The 27,088-nt window shown below is 45.8% G+C and overlaps 1 protein-coding gene across 2 annotated transcripts in view; it reads right to left on the bottom strand.

Moving 5' to 3' along the window:
- Positions 1-3,066: 3,066 nt before the first annotated feature.
- The window catches only part of MACO1 (macoilin 1), an 80,506-nt gene continuing 56,484 nt past the window's right edge, over positions 3,067-27,088 (bottom strand). For both annotated transcript variants that reach the window (XM_074305798.1, XM_074305799.1), the window contains exons 7-11: positions 16,240-16,398; positions 14,718-14,900; positions 11,580-11,700; positions 8,885-9,059; positions 3,067-5,099 (exon numbers count right to left, since the gene is read on the bottom strand). In XM_074305798.1, the coding sequence (XP_074161899.1) occupies positions 4,897-5,099; positions 8,885-9,059; positions 11,580-11,700; positions 14,718-14,900; positions 16,240-16,398 (841 nt within the window). In that variant the 3' untranslated portion in view covers positions 3,067-4,896. The remainder of the gene's footprint in view (positions 5,100-8,884; positions 9,060-11,579; positions 11,701-14,717; positions 14,901-16,239; positions 16,399-27,088) is intronic.

The raw sequence follows: 27,088 nt of genomic DNA on the forward strand, positions 1-27,088 counted from the left end.
CCGCTTCCTCTCTGGGCCGGGCCTGGACCATTTCCTCCCCTTGCAGAGCCCGGGCTGTTTTTCAGTCGTGTCCGACTCCTCATGACCCCCTTTGGGGTTTGCTTGGCAGAGACTCTGGGTGGGTTTGCCCTTTCCTTCTCCAGCCCATTTTACAGAGAAGGAAACTGAGGCAGACAGGGATGACGTGGCCAGGACCACACAGCTGGTGTGGATTTGAACTCGGGTCTCCCAGCTCTGCACCCATGCTCCGTGTGCTGCACCGCCAAAAAGGAAGAACCCCCCGTGTGCTTCTGGGTGCAAGGGGGGGCTCTCCCAGGCAGAGGCTGCCCAGGGGAACAGCCCGGACTTGGAGTTGTTCCTGGCCTCGGGTCCCGCCGCTGGGCGATCTTGGGGAAGTTCCGGCTTCCAAAGCCTCCCCCGGCACCCATGGCAGAAGCGTCAGCTCCATTTTGCAGCTGAGGAGTCTGAGGCTCCAGGCTGGTCCCAGAGCCGCCCGGCGCCAGAGCCCAGCCCCCGGCTCCGGCCCGGCCCCCTGGTCCCAATCACTTACCTCACGGGCTCCTCCCCGGCGGGGCCCCAGAAATAGGAGCTCTACAGGCCCGGCTCCCGGGGAGTCTCTGGGGCTTGGCGAAATCCTGCAAGACTGTGGAAAAGAAGGCCCCGTGAGACAAGCTGGCGCTGAGCGGGAGGCCCTGAAGGCCCCGAGGCCCCGGCCCCCCATCAGTGGGCAGGGATGCCAGGCGGGGCAGCTGCTTCCCCTCCAGAAAGGGCCCGATTCCACGGAACCACGACCCTCAGTCCCGGCTCTGATCTCATTCGCTGCTCCTTGGCTTTGGACGGAGTTCTTCACTCCCGGCCCCGCGCCCCAACCTCCCCCAATGCCACCCATAATGCAGGCGGGTCCTGGGCTTCCAGATGTTCTCGGCCGAGCCAGCGCCCGGTGCAGAAGGCCGGGGCTCCCCCGCAGGAAGTCCCGTCTCCATCCTCACCGAGCTCCGGGCGTCTGTCCTCCGGGGAGGCGGCCCCGGGTCAAGCAGCCAAGCCAGGCCAGGCAGGGCAGGAGGGAAGTGGAGGCCCCGGTCCTGACTGTCTTCATGGTGCGGGGGCTCCCAGAAGCCCTGCGCCTCACCCCTGGGCCCGTCCCGGCTGCACGGACCAGGTGTTGTCCGCCACCCTGCCCCCAAACGCCCCTGGCCCCTCCGACCTCCACTAGGGCGAGTCTACCGGGCGCTCAGTGTCGGGCATGTAGTCACCTCGCACTGACCACCGGGACCGGCCTCTCTCTTAGCTTAACCAAGTGGGTGACTTCTAAGGATGGACAATGCGCTTCGTGAGCTCCCTCTAGTGTGGGCTTCCGATGAGGCAGCCGGGAGGGGAAGTGTCCGGCTTTTACTGCCCGGGAGGGCCTGTTACAGGCCTGCAACTCTCTCCTGCCAAAGGCCTGGGCGCACAGGACACAGCGCCCCAGGGGCCTCGGAGGCCCCGACTCCAGGCTCCCCATTTCACAGAGGAGGAAAATGAAGCCTCGTCCGAGGTACACAGGCTGTGGGCTGTCAGCCCGATCTTCCACTCCAACCGGGGCTCCCAGAGCTCATCTTAAAGAAGTGAGGGGTGGGGGCGGGGTGGGGAATAAGCAAGCAGCGTGCTAATCCCATAACCTCCCTGGGAGGCAGCTGCTATTGTAGCTGATTGTCTCCATTTTATAGCAGAGGGAAGGGATGCAGAGAGAAGAAAATGACCGGCCCAGGGTCACACAGCCAGTAAGTGTCTGAGCGGACTCTGCCCACTGCAGCACCGGCTGCCTCCCATAACGACTTTGGGAAGATTATAGTGGGATGTGAAGAAGTCTAATGGCAGTTCCCTCATATAAACAAGGAGGAACGTTAACGTGTCTCCTCAGACTCTCATCTTAGGGCGGCAAACATTGCTTTATGACAGTACTTTATGGTGGGCACAGACCCACAAGGGAGACACTCCTGACGGCCACCCCGGGGGGAACGGAGCGAGCCAGCGGGAGCCGCGAGGGCAGCAGCGCTCTTCCAGAGGGCCCGGGAGGGCGCTGCCCGTGGCGTTAAGGACTGTGCTCGTGCGAGAAGCTTGGCGGGCAGAACCCGAGAGGGGATGGGCACGAGGACGGAGGCTGCAGCGCCAAGAGCAGAATTTTCCAAAACAGGAGCCAAGACCAGCGGGAAGAGTGGCCAAGAGAGGCGGCCCGCGCCAAGAGAGGCATCTGGCTTCTCTGAAGAAGGAAACCGTCCTAGCCACTGAAAACAACCCCAGAGGGCCAGGAGGAGGATGGGAGTGGTCGCTCTGCAGGTCGGCCCAAGGGCTAGGACAAAATGGAAACCCTCCGGCTCTTTTCCCCCTTTTCTACCTTGTTAAAAATGCCGTTATGCCAGTCTGGGGGTTGGGAGAGACAGAGAGAGAAGAAAAACAGAAAGCAGGTGGTGATGGTGGGTAAAGAAGCCGGGGCTTCTCCACTGCATCCTCCTTTGGGTCATAAACAAGCCCGACATCGCGAGATGCCGGGAGGCTTGGACTCTGGCCTGGGCTCTGCCACAGATTTGATGTGGCCCCTCGGGCGCCCCCTCTGTCCCCCTCAGCCTCAGTTTCGTAAAAAGCAGCTGGCCCCAACCATCCCTAAGGTTCCTTCTAGCTCTGGGCAAGCTCTGATTCGGTGATACTGTTTTATTCATTATGGGTTTTTTTTTTTGGGGGGGGGGGGGAGATGAACAGACATACAAGAAGTCAGCAACAGCCTCAATCAGAGATGCCTAGGGAGAAAAAAAAGGGACATGTTTTATATAAGGAACATAAAAACTATATAATATATATACATATACATACACACACACATATATATATGTATATTACATATATATAGCTATTTCTCTTGGAACTCGGCCTCCCGGAGCACATTCCTCCCCTACTTGCCGGCTTGAGCAGACTTGGGCTCTGTTAGTCAACTACCACCTGGAAGGGTGGAGGGGGCAGCCGTACCCCATCCCACTGAGGACACACTGCATTGCTGGTCTCATTTTAAAAGTTAAAACGGCAGAAAGGTAGTTGTATCTGCAAGAAAATGTTTATTCTTTTAAACCCCACAGAATAAAAGAATGCAGCCAAGACCAAGTACTGAACGAAAATGACGTCCCCAAGGGGACCAAAATGGGGGAAACCCTCAACACAAATAGTCAGTGACAATTTTTCATGTTTTGCACAAAGATGAAAAATCTGTGACATTTCTGAGTAACACTTTTATGGTGACAATTACACAAGATGATTCAAAAATGCAAGATGACAGCAACATGCACATCTGGCTGAAGCTAAAAGTTGTTTTTTAATACCAAACGAAGGCCTGTGATTAAGTGATGAATCTTTTAACATTTCTATTTTTACTGACTTGCTTATTCTATGTAATTTGTTTTAAATGAGACATTACATGCCAATTACATGAAACTTTTGAAAAGAGCTGCGTTCTCCTAGGATCCCCAGCAAGAAAACCAAATCGATCCAACTTGGTTTCCGAATTTTCTTACTGTCCAAATGTAATTATGCCTTGCCTGTCCACCCCTACTTAATGCTAAAACACTTCCAAAAGTCGCCAGTGCAAACAGTTTTCAACCAATGTATAAAATACATCCGAAACTGAAATCTTTGTGCAATTAATGAGTTTCTTTAAAAGAATGAACTCTTAAAAAAAACTCCTTGGCACAATAGCTGAGGAAGAGTCGGTCATGCTCAGCTGTCAAACACGAGATGGTACAGAGTGGAAATCACAGTTAAATAAATTAAAGAAAAAAAAAAACCCCACAAGCCCAGAACTGCTGCTTTTATTGGCCATCTTGACAGTCTCTGGCGTACAGTACACTGCCCAGCCCGGATCTCCTTCCCAACAACGCCTCTCTGTTTCACTACCTGGGCTTTCAGGGGCGTGGCGTGGTGTGGCGTGGCGTGATTGAGGCAAGAGATACAACGCTCAAGACTCAGAGGGGGCGTGGCACCTTGGTGGCCAGGGGCGCAGCTACCACCACATCCACTTTCTGCAGGATGATCTGTGATGAGCTCAATGTTGAAGCTAAATGACAGTGAAGGGGAATGGTTTCACAACTACCAAGTCTCCTCTTGAAATGTCTCTTTCCCAAGGCACTGTGAGTAAGACTGCTAGCGATGCTCACGGACTAAAACACCGAGGGGAATAGAAAGACTAATTGAAGCATAGCCACCATTATATTACCGGCCATTCATGCTATTGGGGTCTGTCCCGTATGCTTCCACAATGCTCCTTAAATTTGTTTGGCCCTTTGGGGGGGGGGTTAGCAGGGAATCCATTTTTTTTCCCTATGATATCAACATCCTCTTCTTTAATACCAGCTATAAAAATCAAAGCTTTGTTAGATAGTGAACCCTTTCCACCTAAAAACTAAAAGAATTTTCACCATTATCCCATGTGAATCCAATCTGCAGGTTTAACTTGATTATTTCAAACAAATGATTAAAAACTAAAACAAAAACAAAAGAGAACAACAAACCAAAAGAAAGGGTTGAGAATCAAGCAAAGCCCTGCATTTTTTTTTTTTTTCAAGAGGAAACCATGCAAGAGGACATAAAAGGCAAAATTGGCTACGTGAAATCCAAGAGTTGTTTTAATGCATTGGCCGAGAAAAATAAATTGCAAAGTTCTGTGAGGTTTTCTAAAAATTTACAAGAAAAACTGATGGGCAGTTCTAATCAGACTTGGATGTTCTCCCTACCCCCCCACCCCCTTTCTTTTTTTCAAATGACAACATATACAGTCCCACACAATACAATTTTTTTTTTATCTTGACTGCAAGAGATGCTCCTTTGCGATGCCTTCCATGTGACCAAAATGTTGGGCAAATACAAAGTTGGCCTTCATTTCTTCAGGGGCTGATAAACAGAGGCATTGGGATCAAGTCCGGATGGGCTGGTCTCCACAAATTTGGAAGAATAATGGGGGGAAACAGGACTCAGGGGGCTGGTGGCTGCAGTGTACGTTATGCTGGGCATGACTGCCATGACTTCTGCGATCTTCTGTTTGAGGTCCTTGATTTCCTGATCTTTCTGAAGGATTTGCCCTGGAAGAACAAAGACACAGCATTAGATAGGCGCAGCCCTGCCCCTCTGGCACCTCTGGATTCAGGAGGATGGCTGTTAGAGACCAGCTAGGAGGAGGAAACAGCCAGGACCTTTGGGCAACAGGGGTACTCAAAACCCCACCTGCACGACTGATGCTTTAAGTCTGGGGGAGAAGGGTTTGGACCTTTACTGCCTCAGGTCTGAGGTGGAGCCACCTGACGATGTCCTGGGGATGTACCCGCTCCCCAGACGGCCACCACTGAACTGAACGGTGACACCGCCATGTTTAAGCATGTACAGGGGCACACCAGGTACACCCAGCGGTGCCCAGGGGCCTGGGCTCCAGGCTTAGCTCTGGCAATAAATTTTCCCTGTGACTTTTGTTGGGACATGAGCCTTGTCCGAGATTCAGAGTGTAGACCAACAGGGCTGGAGGACATGGAGAGGTCAGGTTGTTGAGATCACGTTCATAGGCTCAGGACCCTTCTAGCTGGGACCATCTGAGCCCTACATCCGAGGTGCCATTCAGCCCCAACGTGCCCTAGGTGGGGTCCGAGGTCTCTTCCAACTCGGAGATTACATGCTTCCAAGCCATGCATGTTGAGTAAACTGTGGAGTCACACTGTGCACTGACAGAACAGCAGATGCACCAAGTGAGAGAGAACGCCCTCCTGTCCCACAGTTCTCGTGTCATTAGAACAGACAGGGCCACCAAGATGTCTGGTGTCACTATTAAGAAGGCTGCCTTCACAAAGCACAGTTCTAAGGGGGGGGGGTGATTCCTACAAGTCACACACAGAAAAGCCTTCGGGTCATACTGAGGGTGCGGCCGTTCTTTCCCTCCCCCAGGTCTGCCATCCTGGGACACTACTCATGTCCAGCCAGCTGCCAAGGCCTACTGACTGGCACACTGAGTCCCACCTCTGCTGGGACCCACACAGCATCGATTCAGGCCCTCATCACTTCTTGCTTGGACTGCCGGGCTCTCCGTCCAGTCCAAAGGGATCTTTCTCTGGCACAACCTTGGGCACATAGGCTTCTCTGATGCTCCTTTGCTCAAGAAGCTCCACTAGCTCCCAGTTCCTTCCCAGATAAAACACATTCCACCGTGTTTGCTTTCAAACACTCACCATCCAGCTGACGGAGTGTGGCCCTCCTCCTAGCCCTGGGTTCGGCCCACGTCTTACTGATCCTCCTTTTAGCACTGCATCTCCAGGCCTCTGCACATAGGCTGCCTCCACGCCTGCAGCGCACTCCTGCTTCCTTCTGGCTCGGCTTGGATGGCACCCCCTACACGAGGCCCACCTGGACAACCCCAGCTGCAGGCACGTGCTTCCCCCTGCACTCCCCTAGTATCGACTTTGTGTCTAAGTCAGCCTGTCTTTTCCCCATAGAGTGAAAGCTCACGAGTCCTCACGCTGTTATTTTTGTCCCTCTCCAGTGCTCACTGTGTGCCCGGAACATGACAGGTGCTCAAAAGCCTGAAGCAGCGGTGGATCAGGACCTCTTCTTGCAAGAGAGGAGGCTGTTCTGGGGCCTCCTCAGAACCTGCTCGTGTCTCAAGAGAGGGCAGAGACTGACACAGAGAAGAGCACATATTCAGGGATGATCAGCAAGGCCAACAGTGCGCTGAAATCAAGTTCTGGCCTGCCCTCCTGTCAGAGCCTGAGGTTTCCAATGGAAATTTTATGAAATGTCTTTGCTCTCAAAGAGGATGGACATGGTTTCCCCCCACTCCTCTATGGAACCCCAATGGCCAGGGAGATGGCCGTGTAGCATTAGGGCGCTGCCTTTCTCTCCTCTTTCTCTGTGTCTGTGTGAGTGTGTCTCTCTCTCCTGGGTGTGGTAAGCAAATGTAGGTAATTAAGAAAGGCAGCTTAGCCTGTAAAAATTCAGAGACAAAATGAAATGCCCTATAGCAGGGGTTCTCAAACTATGGCCCACGGGCCAGATGCGGCCGCTGAGGATGTTTATGCGGCCCGCCGGGTTATAGCAAATGGGCCGAGGGGCGGAGATAGAGTGTGAGCTTTTGTTTTTACTACAGTCCGGCCCTCCGACAGCTGAGGGACCGTGAACTGGCCCCTATTTAAAAAGTTTGAGGACCAGTGGCCTATAGGAAGGTCTTCTATCAGCGAATTATCTTGGGGCCAACGGACAATCACTGAAGCTTCTGAAGAAGGGCAGTGACACTGTCGGAAGCACTCTGGCAGCTTCTGGGTACCAGCTCACCTCCAGGCCAAAGTTGGTAGAGAAGACACTGGGATGTCAGTGGGGGGTTCCCAAGGGGGAATCCTCTGTGGGGACATCTGCAAGAACCATCTTCTTGCTTTAATTCTGGCTACAGGTTTCCTGGACACTTGTGTTTATCCATCACAAAGACATTCTGCTCGTAGGACTCCCAACACTTCTGGTTCATGCACATCTACCCAGCATTACTGGAGTACAGGGTATCAACGTAGCCTGGCTGGTTGAGGTTGTGACCAGATTACCAACCATATGGACACTTCCAACAATTCTCCACCACCCAGGATGCCACAGATAAGGCCGCTGGCTTTTTTGAAGAACTTGCCTATCAATGGCTCCTTGTGTTGCTGCTTGTTTTGGAACAGAGTAGTCTGATCATTCTCAAGTCCCAGAGTTTGGCAGGAAGCTGTCCCAGACTGCATGCAGAATGGGAGCTGTCTGACCTTTATGAGACAAAGGGGTCACTGCTGGAGTCCTTGGATGCAGGCTTCACAGCGCTGCCAGATCTCGGACACATGGTGGCCTGCATGAAGCTGCTCTGCAGCCAGCTAGCCATGTCCAGCAGGGCCTGGAGTTTCTGGTGGTGTGGGAGGGGCCAAGAGAGGAAGAGGAGGAGGCTTGGGAGAAGAGCAGGGCAGCCCAGAGCAGGTTACATTTCTGACTTTAAAAAGTAACCTAATGGCCTCAGAGTTAGTAGTGCCCCACACTCTTTTAATTTTTACCTATTGGTAGCTAATTCTTCTATATAAAATGTGCTGGAACAATGATCCAATTTACATAGATTTGTTAACATACTGCTTGACTTCAGTGTCTGGGACTGCTCTTCGTGACTGAAAAACTGGATTTTTGAGAAGTGAATGGGGCCTTATCTCCATGGATATTTTCAATTTTACTCTCCCTACCTCTTTCCTGGACTACTATGAAAGCCTTCTAATCAATCTCTCTTCCTCAAGCCACTCCCCAATCCAATTCTCAGCTGTCACAGTCTGACCACATCCCTTGCCAGTTAGCAAATTCCAGGAGCCCCTGAGGATCCCGAGGATCCAACATAAGCCCTCTGTGTGGTGCGTAGAGCTCTGTACAAGCCAGCTCCTTCCTACAGCCCGGTCCCCTTCACACCCTTAGGATTTAGCCACACTGGTCTTCCTTGGGGTTCCCAGCCCATGCCCTGCCACCTGTGCCTCTTCCTGAGGACCCCCTCAGCTCCAGGATGCTCTCCTTCCTCCCCATTGCATTGATAGCTTCCCTGGGGCTCTTCAATACTCAGATCAAATCCTGCTTTTGGCAGGGGCTTCTCCTGGTCTTTCCTCCTCAGCCCTCTGGGATTACTTTCCACTTACAAGGTATATGTAGATCTCATATGTACACAGTTATTTGCGTGTTGTCTTTCCCATTAAGATGTAAGGTCCTTGAAATCAAGGCCCGTGAGTTTGCAGTATTTTTTAACCATTCATTCTCTCAGCAGTGCTTCCTGCACACAGCAAGAACTGAATAAATGCGCGCTGAGGGAGGGGCCAACCCACACCCCAGGCAGCCCTACCTTGGGCAATCTCGAGCTGCCGTTTAGCGTCTCCTAGAGCAGAGAAAAGATCCAGCTTGATTCTCGTCTCCGCACTCAGGCTGTTCTCTAAGTGCTGGGTTTTATCTTGCATGGCTGACAGTGCTGACATTAACACCTCTGTATCCTTCTCATTCTCTTTGTATTTCCGGAGCTCCTGAGAAGGGCAAGAAAACCTGTCAGTTCAACAGAGCCGCGTCCATGCTGAATACAGATCCTGGGACATTTTATGTACCCTCTGGGGGATACATAAAGATGAACAGGGCTAAAGAGATTTACACTTTGGTCGCACAGCTAAAACATCCATGGGAGTAACCCCCAAACAGAACCATATCAAATGCAAAGGAGAAATCCAAACAAGGGAGGGGCTGGAGACTGATGAAGGCGAGATCAGCTCCATGGCAAGGGGAGCTTGGGAAATCAGGGAAGCCTAGGGGCAGGTGGCATCCCAAGGTGGGGGGGGAGGGACAGATACAAGGTCACAGGTCTGCAGGCACCAGGGACTTTGGGAATCCTCTGGGATAGAGGTATCAGACTCCAAGATGGATCAGATTAAAATGTACATGGTAAATATTTAACAAAATGAAAATATGACCCAACATAAAACATGTGAATTTGCAATACTCTAAGTCAACATGCTTCTATTTTAGTGGGACATCACCACTCTAGTCCCCACCCCTCACTTAACAGATAAGAAAACTGAGGCCCAGAGAGGGTAAGTTACTTAGTAAAGCTCACACAGGACACAAGGGGCAGGGGGGCAGGATCTGAATTCAGATGCTTTGATTCTATGGGCAGCCCTCATCCCACTATTCCAATGTGACTAGGGAGCAAGGGGAAGGCGTGCTCTGGGTGACAATGGGGCAGTGGGCGCCATCTGATTTGTTTATCTCCGTGGATATTTTCAAGGCAGTCCAGCTCTGCATGTCTGCCTAAGGAAGGTAGGTCCCAGTGGGGAGACAACAGAGGGAGGGGCAAGAGCTCTGAGGGTGGGTTGAATCAGGGAAGCTGTATGGATCTGGGGACAGGGAAACCAAGAGTCCAGGCCCAGAGGGGGAGGGGGAGGGCCTGCCTGCATTAGGGAAGGGAGGCAGCTGGGGCCGAGCCAACTGGCTGGGGGTGGGATACTCACTGTGAAGGAAAAAGAGAAGACCTGAAGATGACTGAGGGACAGACAACAGGAGGGGCCGTCAGCAGAAAGAGCGTTCAATTCAGCAGACACTGATTAAGTGCTTGCTGAATGTAAGGTACTAGGGGAGACTTAGAGGGTTTTTGGGGAGAAGGAAACAAGGCAAGCAATTAATAAGAACATTAAGAAGTAGTTTGGGGTTCAATTTGAACTGAATAAAGACTTTGAATTCTCAATTTAAATTCTACTCTTGTGAGTTTAGCAGATGAAGCACAAGTAAGTGCCGTGGAGTTGGGGGACTGGAGTCCTGCTGTTGGGAGCAATGTTAGATTAGGGGGCACAATGCAGGCATTTTGTGGAAAGCGATCTGCATTTGCTATTGGCCTCTGACAAGGCAACAAAGCACTCTGCCCTTCCCCGGAGAAGCTTTTCTCGTCAGCATTGTGGGGAGCAACAAAGGCTGAGTTCCTTGCCTGCTGCTATTTCAGTGAACTGCAGCTGAACAGATGGGCTCAGACTACCCACGAAATTGCCAGGAGAGCCTTTTTCTCTTCGGCCCAGAGAGTGAAATGGAGGCTTAGGGCTGGGAGATGCACAAAGGCCGACTTGGTCTCAGTCCAAGAAGACATTTTCTAACAATTTCCAACGTGGAATGGGAGACCTAAAATGCCCTTGCTGGGCCCCTGACAACAGTGTGCAAAGAGGGTCACTTGTTGTACCCAAGTAAGAGCCTTTCAAACCCTAACAGTCTCCCTAGGATTCTGATTATCTAGAGATCTTTTACAGCAGCAAACTCACCTTTTAAAACCACCCACAAAAAAGTCTTGGAACTGGCTCTTTTAAGAGTCATGTAGACTCCTCAGAAGAGGAAGGACACCCTAGCTGAAGCTGCTGTTATCAGGATCAGTGCCACAAAGGCTCACAGAGACCCAGCATGCCTCATGCTGGAATCTAGCTCCTCTCTTTAGCCTGCATTGATGTGTGAGGAGGCAAGCCTGGGGGGAGAAGGAAAGTTTTTGGGGGGAACACTTCAGCTGGGCAGCTGGAAGACTACAACTAGAGCCAGGCCAGGCCAACTCCCATTGCTACTCTCTACAAAGTACTGACCAACTCACTTTGCTTTCATGGCCTCAGTTTCCTTAACCAAAGAAGGTTGATAAAAATGACTTACCCTCCCCAGGGTCACTGTGCAGTTCCAACGTGAGATGACAGATGTCAAATGTTCTCTAAAGTGTAAATGAGCTACTAATCTAGAAAAGTCTCTAAGGTCCTTTCGTGTGCCACAGAGTCTAAGAGTCAGATTCCTTATAGTGGGCTTAAAAATTGTAGCATCAGGTTCATTTTAAAGCTCTCCTCCTTCAGACATAGTGTCTGGCAGGTAGCAGACAAAATAAGGCTGATTGACACTTTCCTAAGGAAACGGACTTAAGGGAAAATGAAATCTGTCAGTCTTCCACTAGAGTTTACCGGGAGTGATGGGGCTCCACCCACCATTTACCACTTTTCATTCCTGAGAGACTCCATCAAGGAGTGGGATTTTCTCCTTACCTGAACTTTAATTTCTAATTCTCTGATTTGGTCTTCTTTCAATTTCATGTCAATCGTTAGTTTCTTGCATTCTGTCTCAAGCTCTCGGATGCGATTCCGTAAAGTTTCAGTGCATTCTCCCCTTTGGAAAAGAGAAGAGGAGGAAGGAGAGGATTCACAAAGATTCTTAAATGAGTCCCAGTACAGATTCCGAGCTATTATTCACTCCAAGGCTTAGCATTCCCTTTTAGCCCAGTTTACTCCTCCCCTGACCTCTAATCCCAACTCTCCAAGGCCATTAAACATGGGGGATCATTCTTACAGATCATGCCAGATGTGCAACATTCTGGAACATAAGACTTTTTCAACAGGAGATGGCAGGCAAAAGAAAGCCCCTTGTGGGAGGGCCAGAGTTTCTAAGACTATTCTTCTAGTAAGAGGCTGTGTGATACAGGCAACAGTCTATCTTTTTTTCTGAGTCTTTGTTTCTTCACTTAAGAACCAGGGAGGGCAGTGTTCATCTACTTCCCAGGATTACGGTGATAGATGGGCTATCACCAGCCTATCTCCTATATCCCATTATGATAGCCACATTGGAGACAGTGGAGGAGTGAAATGAATGCTTAAATCATGCCTGGGTGATCTTGGCAAGCCCCCTCCTTTCTTTTCTCTGTAAAGTGGGGGTGGTATTTCTTGTACTACCTTGCACTTAATAAACCATAAAGCATTAAATAAACTAGAGCTATTAAATTCACATAAGTTATTAAGATGTAGGACAGAAATAAAGTTAATTAAGCATTCCACTCCGAAATCTGCCAAAGAGGCAAAGACTTCAGAACTGGCAAGACTTTTACTCAGAAGGGGGTCTTGAATGTTACAAAAGATATTCCATATATGTACAGGTGAACAATTTTTCAACAAGAACCATATGAAAAAACAGGATTCAGTTGTTATGGAGAAAAGAATCATGTTAGCCATCTCAAAAGATTTTCTCTCATCCTTAGTCTGAGAGACCTTGGAAAGAAGTGCCAAGAAGTTCTGGGTTCTCCTAAGAGAACTTAAGAAAAGGATGGGTGGGATTTGGGGGGTGGCTTGAGTGCAGTCTTGCTTGCAAGCTGGCCGAAGACACCTTGTACGTAAAACCATGAACATTTTCTCTAAGTGTCCCCTGCTCCTCCCCCCAACCTGCCCACAAAGCTCTACTGTTAAGGCAGCTGGATGGTTCAGTGGAGAAAGCTCTGGGACTGGAGTCAGGAAGACCTGGATTCAAGTCCAGCCTCAGACACTCACACTAGCTATGTGATCCTGGGCAAGCCACTCAATCCCATCTTGCTTAATCTCCTGGAGAAGGGCAATGGCAGAGCACTCCACTTATCTTTGCCAAGGAATCTCCAGTATGGAGTTGAAAACACAGCATTAAGACTGGGTAGTGAGGAACACTGCACAAGATCAGGAAGTCTAGATTATTCATTTCCATTTGAAAGGGAAATGATTATTCACCAATTATTATGCATATGCAAAAACCTAAAAGAAGGCTATTAATATGCCAAAGGTTGACAAGTAAATTGCTTGTTTAATAAAACAAAGCAAAAACTCAAGGAGGAATTACAGTAGGATTGTACCACACATGTGCATATTAGGACAGAAATTAAAAATAGAATAAATAATAATTTACACTCAACCTGTATCTGCAAATTTTCATGTATTTTGTCAATATGTATGTCCCATTTTTCAGATGTATTAAGTGAGGCCCAGAAAATTCAATGACAAGTATGTATAGTGAGCTAGAGATGAAGAAATTTGCATTTTAATCTTCGATCTCTCCAGGGTGGAGTGCAGATCAGTAACACTTCAGATGGGGGAACCCAGAGGTCAGGCTTTTGTTGTATACAAAACTCTTCACTGTGTGGCTAATTTAACACTAACAAAGACCTGTGCTCACTTCTCCCTGCCCTTCTCCATTCATGACATAACTTCTTGCAGCATCCAAGCAGATGAAGGCTGCTGCCTTCATGGGAAGCATGGGAAGGGCCACACTACACTTCCCCCTCAGAATGCCTACTTTAATGCCGGGGCTCCAGGAACTCCCTATGCCTAAACGTGACATCTACCTGGAGTAACTTAAAGGGCAGGTGGGAAGATCCCAAAATGAAACAAGCCTCATTTCGAATCAAATTCTTGGGAAACACTGCTTCCTAAAATCCCAAACCTGGAAGGAAACAGGTTTAACATTTATTTGGATAAGACCTGGAGCAAATTCTTAGAAAACCTTTCATAAAAGTCATAATTTTGACCACCCACTCTGGAACAGAGGAGGTGGCACAGTACAGAGGAAAGAGCCCTGGACTTAGCTTTGAGTCTTGGTCCTGCCACTAATTATATCTGGATCCTCTGCAGGGCAAGTGACTTTAGATCTAGGAGCCTCAGTTTCTTTATCTATAAAATGGGGATAAATAATGCCTCTTGGACCACTTACAGTTTCTTTATCTATAAAATGGGGATAATAATGCCTCTTGGACCACTTACTTTACTAAGGTGTTGAAAGGAAAGCACTTTGTAAACCATAAATGTGCTACAGACATGTGTAGAGCAGTGGTGGAAAGGATGATAGATCTGGAGTCAAGAGGTTCCGGATACAAATTCTATCCCTACTCCTTATTGTCATCTGGGAGCTTCTGGACAAGTTGTTTGTGTATTGGCTCTCAGCTTCCTGGGCTGGACCCATGGTCTCCAAGTGGCAATTCACTTGCATGTGATGGCATCACTGCCCTGATGTCATGGTCCTTTTTGAGAACAAAGGACAAATCAGTACGTGGCTAAAGAGGAGCTGCCAAGTTTCCATTAGTGGATCACCCATCCTGGGGCTTCCTACCTTGAAAGAACTCCAAGCTTAAAAGAATCCTGTTCTCAGCCTCCTGAGGCTAGTAAGACTCATAAAAGCTGACATTTATCTCATCACCTCTGGCTGCTAGCTGACCCTATGACTGTACGTACTCTGCAGGCCTAGCTGGGCCTCTTCCCTAATGGTACTCTGCAGGCCTGGCTGGACCTCCAAAAGACCCCTGGCACATCCAGTTACAAGTCCAGTTACAAGCCTTAGCATCACATTGGGAAAAAAATCACTCTCAGAGCCCAGGTGTCGGGGATGACGGTGAATACCTGGTAGCAGCAGCAAAGGCAACAGCTCGTGCAGCAGTTGCTTCTTCTAACTTCTTTCTTTTTTTCTCCTCCATTAATTGCTTTTCTACAAAGCTTCGAGCCTCCTGCTCCGCTTTCAGTTTTTTCTCCAACTGGCTGATGGTCTGCTTATCCTTTTGTTTCATCTGGACAGCATTATGTAATCTGTGGGGAAATGAGTTTTATGAAAAGCTTAGGATTGAAGGGATCCACTGTAAAGACTGCACACACATAATCTCTATCAGATCAAGGCCAAGTCAACAGGTAGCTATCATCAATACCACAATCACTGTTTCCTGGATTAAGGTAGCCACGAAACATTTGGGGGGGCGAAATGAAATGAATTTATGGAATCCATAAATTTTCTAACACCTCCAGTTAAAGTCACAGTCCACTCAGGGTAAGGGTTGGGAGATGCTTTAGTTAGGGCCAAGATTACAACAGTGATTTTTATAATGGCACAGTACTTTTCATCTACTAAGCACTTACAAAAGCTTTTTCATTCATTCATTTAATACAGAGAACCAACAGGTAGGACTTTGTGAAAGCAAAGGAACATCAGTCTCATTACCCACAGACCACTAGGATTCTTGGTTGTCTGGGAATTACTGCTCTACGGATCAATATTCACAGCTTTCATGGAATCTATGCTATTGTTTAATACTCACTAAAGGAGGTATATTTGAGTATACAGAAATGGGCACAGCTCCAGCTCTGGGACTAATAAGAGGGAAGAAATAATCTAAATACTCTCTTGAGCTAGATAAGACACAAATTTGGGGAAAAGACAAAGGCATTCAAGGGAAAGAAAGCTTCTGATCAGGTACTAAGGGATCCCTGATGAAGAGTCACAGACTGATCCCAGTGTTGCAGAGCAGCCTTAACATTGCACCAGACAAACAAAATCTGAGGTAAATGAATGAGAAAGTACTGTGATGTAAAAGGCATCAAAAAATTATTTTTTTAAAGGTCATGTTAGGGACATGTCAGTACTTTCCTCCACAAATACCATAATTTGTCTAGATATTCCCCAAATGTTGGATAGGTTGTTTGAAGCTTTTTGTTATTACAAAAAGTTTTTAAAGATGTTACATATATATTTATAAAGAGGAATTCTTTTCTCCTTTTAATAACATGTTTAGTCATTTTAGTGAGAATGGTGGGTCAAAGAGTATGATCTCTTTCATAACTATTAGTTCAACTTACTTTCAACCAAGCTTAACCCCACATCAAATACGGTATTTTGAACAAAACATATTGTCATAAAAAAAATTATTTGCATTTGGGAGAAACAATTGGCAGATTCCACATGTTATACAAGTGACCATCTCCACCAGAATTAAAGTGAATGAAAGAAATAGACAAAATCTTTTAAAGACAACACTTTACTAATGAATTTATTTTTTGCCTCCACTTGATTTGGACCGCAAATATCTTGGCTCCCAGCGTTAGAGGACAAGTCCATTTTGATAAGCCTGACACTAGATCTGGAATAAAAGCGTACTTGTTCTGGAGCAGCTCATTCTCTTGTCGGAGCTGGCCGATTTCAGAGCGAATCCCCCGCTCTGTGCTGGTCAAGGAGCTGATTTGACTGCGGAGCTCTTGTTCCACCTGCCTGCTGGCCTGCAGGTCAGCCTTTAACTTTTTAATGTCTTGTTCCAACCTAAGAGAAGAAAGAACAGGTGAGATAGAGGGGGCTTTTGCTGTGGTGCACACGCTGGGCTCGTGGGAAACTCTATGGGCTCCTGCTGGAGTGAGTCAGAACTTCAGCTTGGGCAGTGGTTAGGACCTCAGATCAGAATCACATCTTTAAAAGATGAGTCTCAGCCATTCTCTGTGGGGATGATTTAGGTCTTTAGAACTGGAAGGAAGCTTAGAGCTCACATAATCTTACAGTTCTACTTTGGGAAAAAAGGAAACTAAGGTCTAGCATACTGTATCCCGGGCTTACAATCAGAATTGCTGGGTTCGGCTCCTTTATCTAAGAGCTTCCTGTGTGGCCTCAGACATCATTTAGTCAATTTTTCTGGGCTTCTCCAAGGCCTCTTCTAAATCCTATGATCCTGAGAGAGACGAAGGGTCTCATTCAGGATGTACAGATTGCAAAGTGCAGGGCAGGATTCGAACCTGGGCCCCGACTCCATTCTACCACAAGGGCTGCTTCTGATTTCCCTCGCGGTCTTATGCTCATAGAAGGGGGGAAGGGTTGAGGGACAAGACAGGAATTGTTGTGAGAGTATAAGTTGGGAAGGTACCTCTATAGTAGGACTCCCCATGGACCTTGAGGAGGGGGCTGTAGAAATGTCAACACTTTGTAGGACTACCAGGTAAGGCTTTGAGATCCACCAATATGTCATGACCTACTGGTTCATGTCAATAAAGAAAGCCACCTAAAAGATTATAAAAATTCCTTGAGACAATCTCCTAAAATTGATAGAACCATGGGTAAATAATGCTTATGCTGGTATTTATGATTGTAGCAGAAAACCTCATTAAGCTCATTTTAAAAAATAAATAACGAAAAACCCATAAGTGTAAAATAAGATACTTGCCTATACTTATTTCCTAAATGGTAAGGCTCCTCAAGGAGAAGCTATGCCACCCATCTTTTCACTTCCTTACCACCATTCCAATTCTTTTGTATAACAACAGATTTCAATTCAACAAATGTTTACCGTGTGTAGTACTGTGTGGGACACAAAAATAATGTACATTACAGTTCCTGCCCTCAAGGGGTTTACAAAGTTGTCAGGATCCCATACAGACATGGATAAAATGCTAAAATAAGCATTCGAGGAAGTGCAAGATTCAGTGACAAATAAAATGGTCAGGACAGAAAATGCTGCAGAAATGACTTTAGAAGAATGAGAACACAAGGTGTAATGATATCAAGACCAGCAAGGAGAAGGTATCCCTGAGCTCAATGTAAAAGATGGGTTGGATTTAGGAAGGGTAGGAAGGAGAGGGCAAAGGACAAGCTAAGGAAAGGGAAAAACACTGTCAAAGGTTGAGGCAGGACTACCTCCTGCTGAGCTTACTGATGGGAACACTATGGAGGATCAGTCTATTCACAGGTTTGTATGGTAGAAAAGAGGAAGACCAGGAGAGTTAATAACATAATGGATGTTCTTGAGAGTATGATGTGTAGTTATTTTAAAATAGAGAAGGGGGAGAGGGAGAAGGGGAGGAAAGGGGGGAGAGAGAGAGAGAGAGAAAGAGAGAGAGAGAGAGAGAGAAAGAGAGAGAGAGAGAGAAAGAGATAAGAGAAGAGAGAGAGAGAGAAAAAGAGAGAAAAGGAAAGAGAGAAGAAAAGAGGAGGAAAGGAGGAAAGAAGGAAGAAAAATTTGGTTACAAAATGTATTCATTTAAATCAATAAACATGTATTAAATGTCTATAATAAGAAGAACCCTGTGCTAAATATTGGATGTTATGTCATTTATTTACCTACCTACCTTCCACTAGTAGAACTAATCTCTTTATACTTTATGTCCTTCTTTGAAAAAATGCCCCTTTCCCAATAAGGAAAGGGAATTGGAATAGAAAATCAAGAAACCTATATCAATCTGGTTCTTATCAGTTACATACTTTGGTAGGCCTCAAATGCCTTCTTCTCTGTAGAGGGCTGGACACAGTGTTCCCTACACCTCTCTAGTTCTGGCATTCTATGAGCTAGGGGGAGCAGATGGCATGGCACAGAAGGGAGCTGGATTTGGAGAGGGAAGACCCGGCTTCAAAGCCAGGTCTTCTCATTACACTTTCCTCAACAGTTAAAATGAGGAGGCAAGACTAGTTTTCAGCTCTAAATTTATACTACTCTAACATTCTAGGAGTTCAAAAATCTGACACAGACACTGAAAAGGGTCTAGAACATGGGTTTAGCTGCATCTATCATGTTTTTGAAGGTAATATCTTAGCAACCAATGAAAATGAGAAAATTAAATCTGCAGCCATATTATGAGCACATCGACCAGTACTTTTTTATAAACTACATCTCAAACCCAATTTTTATTTCCCGTGGAAAGACAGCATATCAAGTTATTAATTCCAAATAAAATATATTTGACCTTTAAAAATCATGAAGACTAATAAACTTCCAACAATAGTATCACAAAGTGAAACTAGGAAGTTGCTGTCCCCTAGAGGGCAGGGTAGAATCCAAAGTGATCCCAGTCACTTTAAAAGTCTCATGTGGGGGAGGGAAGGAGATGGAAGCAGCGAGAAAAAAACAGGAACTCAAAATCTTTATTAAAAACTGTCTTTAAGATCTAATTGGAAAAAATAAAATACTGTTAAAGGGGAGGCCATGGTGGGGGGTGGGGGGGGGAGAAAAGAGATTCTTGAGGTTGGGGCTTTACCATTTTTATAGCTGCTATTTTATCATGGCATGGCTCCAATGCTTTCATTTAAGCTATAACTTTTTATTTAGATGGTGCACTTCAAAAATTTTGTGCTAGCAGGTGGAAAAATTTACGCACTGAGTTTTGGATGAATTATTTCAATTAGTAAAGGGCAGTGAATTCAACCACTCAGGCTCATTATGGATATTTTTTACATACGTAACAATTATTTGTCTTCCTAAGGTGGTGCTTAACATTCTAATAATGAAGGAGGGTCAAGATTTTTCTAGGTTAAATGTTAGCAGATAATTTATAGGTGCTGAGTGGCGGGACCCATTCTGATTAAAGAATATCACAGAGGTTAATGAGAATCTCCAAATGTATTCTTGGAATTCATAAAAATGTCTATAGTTGTGGCCCAAATTGGATGCAAGATTTGGGAATGAAAATGAATCAAATGAGGAAATCTGAAGATACTTAAAACTAATTTTATGATATCTGGCTTGAAGGAAAAAACGGAAAAATAACCAAACAAAAGCTCCTTTGCTCGTTCACCTGGGCTGACAAGCTTAGTTTTTTCAAAGGTATACCTTCTATATTCCTGGAAATTTTGAAAAGGTTTAGTTAGTCTTGAAACTAAATGAGTTCCTTCTTGCCCTAGTTCTTGTGGAACCAGTTTTCCTCACAAATGGCTGTAAAAGAACACCACCATCCATCTTAGAGCCCGGTAGAGTCCATCCTCAAACCAGTGGCTGTATGCCCAGAGCTAGTGAGGTAATCATTCTTGATACCAGGAAAGGTTTAAAAGACAGTACTTTCTCCTAAGAAGGTGCTGTGAAGCTACCTCTGAAGTTTAGAAAAGTAGTCACCTAACTGGCATGAAGCTAACTCATATACATGAAGCAGTTAAGGACTGGCTCCCAGGCAGAGCTTCTTCACACCCTCCTTTTGGCTCCTTTCTTCCGTTAGCCACTAGTCATTAGTTCTCTCCCCCAGACTTTTCCCCAGCCATGTAGTGTCAAAATTTGGTCTAAATTGACACAAATTCAAAAAAAAATTTCACACAATGGTGCATACCTAGTGCATAATTATTAGAATTTCTATATAATTTTCATTCCTTAACCTAAAGATATAAAGTTCTAAAGGGTGAGATTTTAGCCATCAGCAATACTCTGAATGGTTAATGGAAGTTTGTCATCCCACTGCCCTACCCCAAAGTACTAAGGCTCATCATGAGGATATAAAAATCTGAATTGGGCACCTCCCCTACTGACTTAAGAAGCCAGCTCTGTAGGCCCCACCTTAAAGAGAAGCAGAGTGAAGGCAAGAGAGAGGAAAAGCCTTGCCAGGGACATCCAGGGCTTCAGCCTCCCTGGGCACAAGCCCAGGAACTCAAGGAGAAAGACCTGACCCCAGGTTTAATTGCTTCAAGCAGGTCTCTCCTCTCTGGACTTCAGATTCTTCTTCTGCAAAATGGAGGAAAACTAGCTTATCTCTGGGTTCTTTCCCAGCCTATATTCTAAGTCTATAGATTTGTGTGGTAAAGCTAGGAAACTCTTCCTACCAAAGCAGGCTGCTGGGCACTGAAGGCAGTGCCAGTGTGCATCGGAGGCAGAATTTTCTAGCTTGATGAGGTGGACCAGCTCTCTATCCCCTACATCACAGTGCCCCACAGGGGTGTGAGTATATGTATAGATGTGTATGCATGTGTATATGTGTGTGCATACATACATGTATCACAGATATGCATACTGTGCTTTAAGGTTTAGGGCCTTTTTTTTTTTTAAACAATAACCTGTGAGCTAAATATTGCAAGTATTATTTTCCCCATCTTACAAATGAAGAAACTGAGACCCTGACAGTTTAAGAGTTTTACGTGGTTACTTAACTAGACTCTGGGTCTGGATTCAGGGTTGAGCCCAGAATCCCTTATCACATCACATTAGCTTTAATCAACGGAAGTCTGGTGACCATTCTCCTTAGCTTGGAAACAAAGATTTGCCCATGCTTGACTCTGCTCTAACTTTAAAAACTGGGTGACCTGTATATCTGTAGGGCCACCTCAGAGCGTGTCTTAGGCATGTAAGAGTGGCTGCCCTACAGGAAGCCCAGAGTTCTTGGGGCTTCCAACACCAGATGACTCTTAGAATCTAGTGGAGACTTTTAAAGTTTCAATATAAAATAAACAACAACAAAATTCCACTCTACTTATATCTTTTCTTTTTCTTTTTTTTTTTAGATGTATTCTCTAAACAGACAAAAGCAACCTATTGTATACTGTGGAGTGGGATGGAAGCCCAGGCCTATGGTGAGCCACGCTAGCAAAGCTCTCTCGGCAGCTCTGGACATTCGGCAGGAACAGACAAGGGCCCAGCCCACTTTCACATAAGTTTGCACTGCAAAACAGCTTGATTCATAAACAGAGTAAATGCTGAGGGATGGAGATACAGAGCTGAACAATAACTGTGAAAGAGACATAAGCTTCGATTTTCATCTGTCCAACAATGTAGTTCTAACCAACCTCCTCAGGCTTTGCTCATTACTGCCTCAGCCCAATTTTTGCCCAAACACATCTTCTCACTTAGCTGCCTTCAGTAAATGCTTAACAAATTACTTGCTGACCACTCCTGGTCTGTATCTCTCTTAAGGCCCACCCAAAACCGGACCCCGTGCCTAAGCATCTATTTCCATAAGCCCAGCTGTCTCTTTGTGAATTCTTCCCCAACTATTGTGGGCTAAGACTTCTGCTCCTTGGTGGGCATTAACAATATGCTGCTCTGGACCGGGTGGGCTTGTCTCCCGCCTCCAAGCACACCGCGCTGTCCAAAGAGGGCACTTTTCCTTGCTCAAGAGACTCAAAAGCTATGAGACCTTGGATCTTTTTCAGGTGGGGAAACTGAGAGCTCTAGAAAGGCTTAAGTGGCTTTCCTAAGTCAAGAGTATATAATACTGAAATCTGGATACTGCTAAAACATAACCCTAAATCCAGGATGCCCCAGGATGATTATTAAACTTCCCAGCTCTGACATGCAATGATTCTCATAATTCTATGCAAAAAAGTTTCAGCATTCATTGAATTTAAGGACCTAGAATAATCTGTTGAATTTTTTTGGCTCAGAATGGCAGCTGTGGTAGGAGACAAGGCTATAAGATGGGGCTTTCTGTATCCTCAGGAAGCAAATGTAAAAGGAAAGAGAGAGAAGAAACTGCTTTGTCTTAGTACCTAATTCCACTGCGGTGCACAAGCCTGAATTAATCACGCAAGACAAGACTCGTTAAGGGACTCAACAGCTGTTTTTGCAGAAAGCTTTGGGGCACAAGTCATGACTATCTCAGGAGCTTTGTTCCCCATGAGAAATAGTTTTGATCCCTTTTAGGTAATTTATATGGTAGACATGCTGAAACTTATAAGATATCCAGAAAAAAACCAAGAAACCTAACAACTAAGTATTCCCCAAATGTGCTGTTCACAAAACCAGGCTTCAAATCAGTCATTTCCTTCGATGTCTGAAAGCTGTTTCAGAAATACCTAAATCAAGTTTACTCAATTTGCTTACCAGGCACAAGTATCCAAAAATAACCCCTCTGCTGGCCTAATTATAAAATAAAGTTGTATTACAAAGAGACTTAGGTTTGCTAAATGCAGAAGCTAACAAATTTAAGTTTTAATCAAGGAAAAAGTAGAGAAGAGAAAAGGTGTCATTTGTTGGTTTTTGCATTTAGCAGACCCAATCCCTTTGTAATAACAGCATGTGAACAGTCAGAAAAACTAACGAGTCCTTATAGAAGTCTAGTGTTCAACTAAGGGGGAAGGCAGTCCTGTGGGCCGTCACACACACCTGGAGTGCAGTGGTGGGCAACATACTGAGAGGGCCTGGAAACCATGATAATGAGGGGACCAGACACCATTCTGTATGAGGATCAGGTAAAAGAAGGAGAAGGTTGAGGCAGAGAAGAAAAAGCTTTTTTGGGAGGTGTGGTGGGTTTGGGAAGTGGAGAGAGAAGGCTGGAATAGCTCTCTTCTTAAGAGAAAACAGACTTATTCTGCTCTGATTCCCAGAGGCAGAACCAGGAGTTAAAGTTTCATGGAGAGTTTTCAGCTTGGTGGAATCTGCTCCCTTTGGGGGCTGAAAGTCTGTCTACAACAGGTGCCTCCACATACTTACCTCTTTCATTCTACTTAAATCTTGACAACACAGCTTCTGACCTCATCTTTGCCCCCCAAAGTGACCAGTGAGCTCGTAACTGCCAAATCTTGGTCCTTTGCTCAATCCCCCTCCTTCCCGACCTTTCTGCAGCTCTGAAGTGAGTCACTCCCTTCTTCTCTCCAGGTTTTTGGATCCAGGTATGGATCGCCATCCATACCCTGCCCGATAACTGGAGGAGGTTCCCCCAGACTCTAATCTAGCTATCTCACCTGGTGCTCTCCATGATCATCTCCATGAGGTTGAGTCTCAGATCTATTTGTCCAGCCCTCATCCTCCAGTCTTGCATCTCCAACTGCCTATTAGACATCTTGAACTGTTCCTCCAATATCTTAATCTTACATGAAACATGTCCCACATTCGCTTTTTCTTCCTTCCCTGTTACTACCAAAGGCCTCACTGTCCTTCCAGCATCCAGGGTATCATCCTTGACTTCATTCTCATGTTCTCTCTGCACTCTCCAGCCCACAAATATCCAATTTGACAAATCCTATTCATTCTCCCTTTGTAACATTTGCTGCATATGGTCCCTTCTCTCTTCTGACACTGGCACAGGCCTGCATTTTATCAAACTGCACTATTACAACAGACTGCTTGTGGGTCTACCAGCCTCAGGCCCTCCCCACTCCAAACCACCCTGCACTCAGTTTTCCTAATGTACAGGACTGATGTCATCCTACCCCCCCCCCCCCATTCAATAAGCGCTGATGGCTTCCTATTGCTTCTAGGATCACATTTAAAGTCCACTTCTATATAGGGAGCTTATGCAGATGAAGGGCCCCCTCCTGCCTTTCTAGTTTCTTACATCTGACTGCCTCAGGACAATTCTTGCTACTGGCTGTCCCTCATGCCCCGGACACTCTCCCTCCCTGTCTCTACCTCCTGGTTCTCCTGTTACTCACAATTTCAGCTAAAATGTCACCTTCTATAGGAAGCCTCTGCCTGTTCTCTGTAATCTCCTTCCCTTTTTAGTAATCAGCTGCCCCCAGTTTACCCTGAATAATTTGGTTTGCACACTGTTGTTTGTATGTTGTGTCCTCTTTAGACTGTGAGCTTCTTGAAAGCAAGGGCTGTCTTGGCTTTTGTGTATCTCCAGTGCTCAGCACAAGTTCTGGCACACAGGAGCCAGGTGCTCAATGAATGCTGGTCAACTGACTAGCAAGAACTTATTAACAATTAGAACTGCCCCAAAATGTAGTTGGCCCCTCGTCGATGGAAGCTTTACAGAATGCTATAGAGAAGCTAAAATAGAGCTTCAGGAAAATGTAAAATGAATTTTTGAGAATCTTGAGTTATTCTATGGGGTGAGTACCAAGGCCCTAGAAGAAGGTACTTTGTAGTCCTCTCACTAGTTGTACTCTCAACTTATATTCATATCAGAATTATTTGGAAATGTGCCTCATTTATTTTATTTGACTGCCTGACTACATGCTATGTGAGGATATTTTGGGCTATGTAGCCTAGTGGGAAGTGCAAAGGACACTGGTCTTGGAGAGAGAAGACCCAATTTCCAGATCTAGTTCTGACATTTCCTATTGGTATCATGACTGTGCCCCTGAACCTGCATCTCTTATAAGGGTTGCTGTAGGGAAAGCCTACTTAAGCTGTCAAAGTGCTACAGAAACATGAGCTCTTCTCCCTGGCTAGCCTATCATATGTAATTTGCACTCTGTAAACACCCTAAGAGAAGCCCACTTGCCTGCTTCCTTGGTGCTATTAATCAGCTCCTTGGTTTGCCTTTTGTCTTTGGAGGAAATTTCAGACGATATCTAAACACCTCAGGGAAAATCCAACTTTCGGCTAAATTCTCAGGGGCATTAGTCTAGGAGAGAAAAGTTTAACTTTTGAGGTGGCTGTGGAAAACATCAGGCCTTTAACCTTCAACAGTGAAATAGATGTTATTCATCAGTTGAGATCAAAACTTTAACTTAATGTTCCTGCCTCCCTTTGGAAACTACTGCTTAGCCATCGCTCTAGGGATGCTGACTGGCTTAGGAATAAGGGGGACAACATAGGGAAGTTGGAAAAAAAATGCTGACACTGATTTCCCTCCTCCTAAGAAACTCTTAGCAGTTTTACCCATGATTATGAGTAGCAAAATTCCTGTGCCAGAAATTGGCCTTGAAGAGAAGCAGCCAGTTGAGGGAAGAACCCCAACATGGCCCAGGCTATCTCAAGTACTGTTTCCATTCAAGTAATTGACAGAGGCAGAAAAACCAACTTTTTAAATGATCAAAATAGCAGCTTACATTACCTTACTTTTTCCAAAACATTTTCTTCAGAGCAACCTTAGGAAAAGGTAGTGAGATGAGGCTTTTATCCCACCTCAGTCATTCTGCACAGGCAAAAACACCTGTGAATGAATGAATGCACGAACTCCCTTTTCCTCTTCCCTCACCCAGCTTCTGGCTTCTATCACAGCAAAGCTACAGGCCCCATGTGCTCTAGATGAGGCCTTTCCTAATCTCAGCTGTTAGTGCAGCCTACTTCTTAAGATCATACTGATCTTTTGATACGAGACTTTTCATTTCTGCATCTGAATTCTCAGACCCTCACAAAGATCAGGCAAGGAATCTAAGTCTACAAACATTCATTAAGTGAGGCTATACCATGAACTCTAGGAAAAAGGGCACTGGATTTGATGTCACAAGATCCTTGAATCCAGATTAGCCACTTTTCTACCTGAGTGCCACAGAGCAGGTCACTTAAACTTAATGTTTTGGGCTTCAGTCTTTTCACCTGTAAAACAAAGCAGCTGCATTAGGTAACTACTAGGTTCCCTCCAGCTATAACCCTATTGTCTATGCTAAAGATTCATGCTTTAGATCAAAGACTGAATGAGATGACCTTCAAGATCCTTTCCAATATTACAGGTTTCTAATTCAGTGATTCTACAAAATGTGAAGGGTCCCAAAAGTTGGCATTCAAATTCTATTCTTCAGATTCTAAGTCAAAATGATCTTTCCACTATACAAAAGACAAGACAAAAATAAACAAAAATCTACACACAGATTTGCTCAAAGGGAAAAAAAGAAAAGAGTCAGGATAGATCTAACTGTGCCTTTCTCCATTAACATAGTAGACTAGCTTGGTAGCCTGACAGTTATCCCATAGCAGTCACAATTCTCGAGTTGGGACACAGAATGAGTCCATTTAAATCAAGAGAGGAAAAAAAGTTATCTGCAAAATTTCAGAGCTAGAGGACTGAATAAGAGCCCTCAATTCCTGGAGGATATTTGAGAGGCAGATGAGAAATTAAAGACAAACTACACATATTTCCTACTGGATAATCATTTGGTCCAACAGATGGCAAGCTTTCTACAAGGTGTCCAAAATTTTAGATCATAGAGTCAGATTGTTAGAGCTGGAAAGAAGTTAAGAACACAGGATATCACATCTGAGAGGACCTTACCTCCATGGAAATCACTTTACTGTTGTGAAAACGAATCTCAAAGAAATTAGGTGACTGACTCTTGCATAAATAGTTAGTGGCCGGCAAAGCTGGGCTCCCCCAAGTGAAATGGTCTTTCCATTATAATAGGTTGCCAGGCATGCAATCTATTTCAACACTATCGGAGTAAATTGAACATCTGATTTTAGAGGGAGTTTTTAATCTAGAGAAGCTCACCTGCAAGAGGAACTAAAACTTGCTACAAGCTTAGACTGTTGAGAAGAATGGCCTGGAAGGCACCAGGTGATAGACAAAGATTAGAACATGCTTGTGCTGCTAGGCAGAGTATTTAGTAACTGTCCTCCTTGAACTGGCAGCATCAGTAACAACTAAAGAACTGGATTCCTCTTCCTCAGGGC

The sequence above is a fragment of the Sminthopsis crassicaudata genome, chromosome 3, assembly GCF_048593235.1.
Source record: "Sminthopsis crassicaudata isolate SCR6 chromosome 3, ASM4859323v1, whole genome shotgun sequence".
Taxonomy (NCBI): Eukaryota; Metazoa; Chordata; class Mammalia; order Dasyuromorphia; family Dasyuridae; genus Sminthopsis; species Sminthopsis crassicaudata.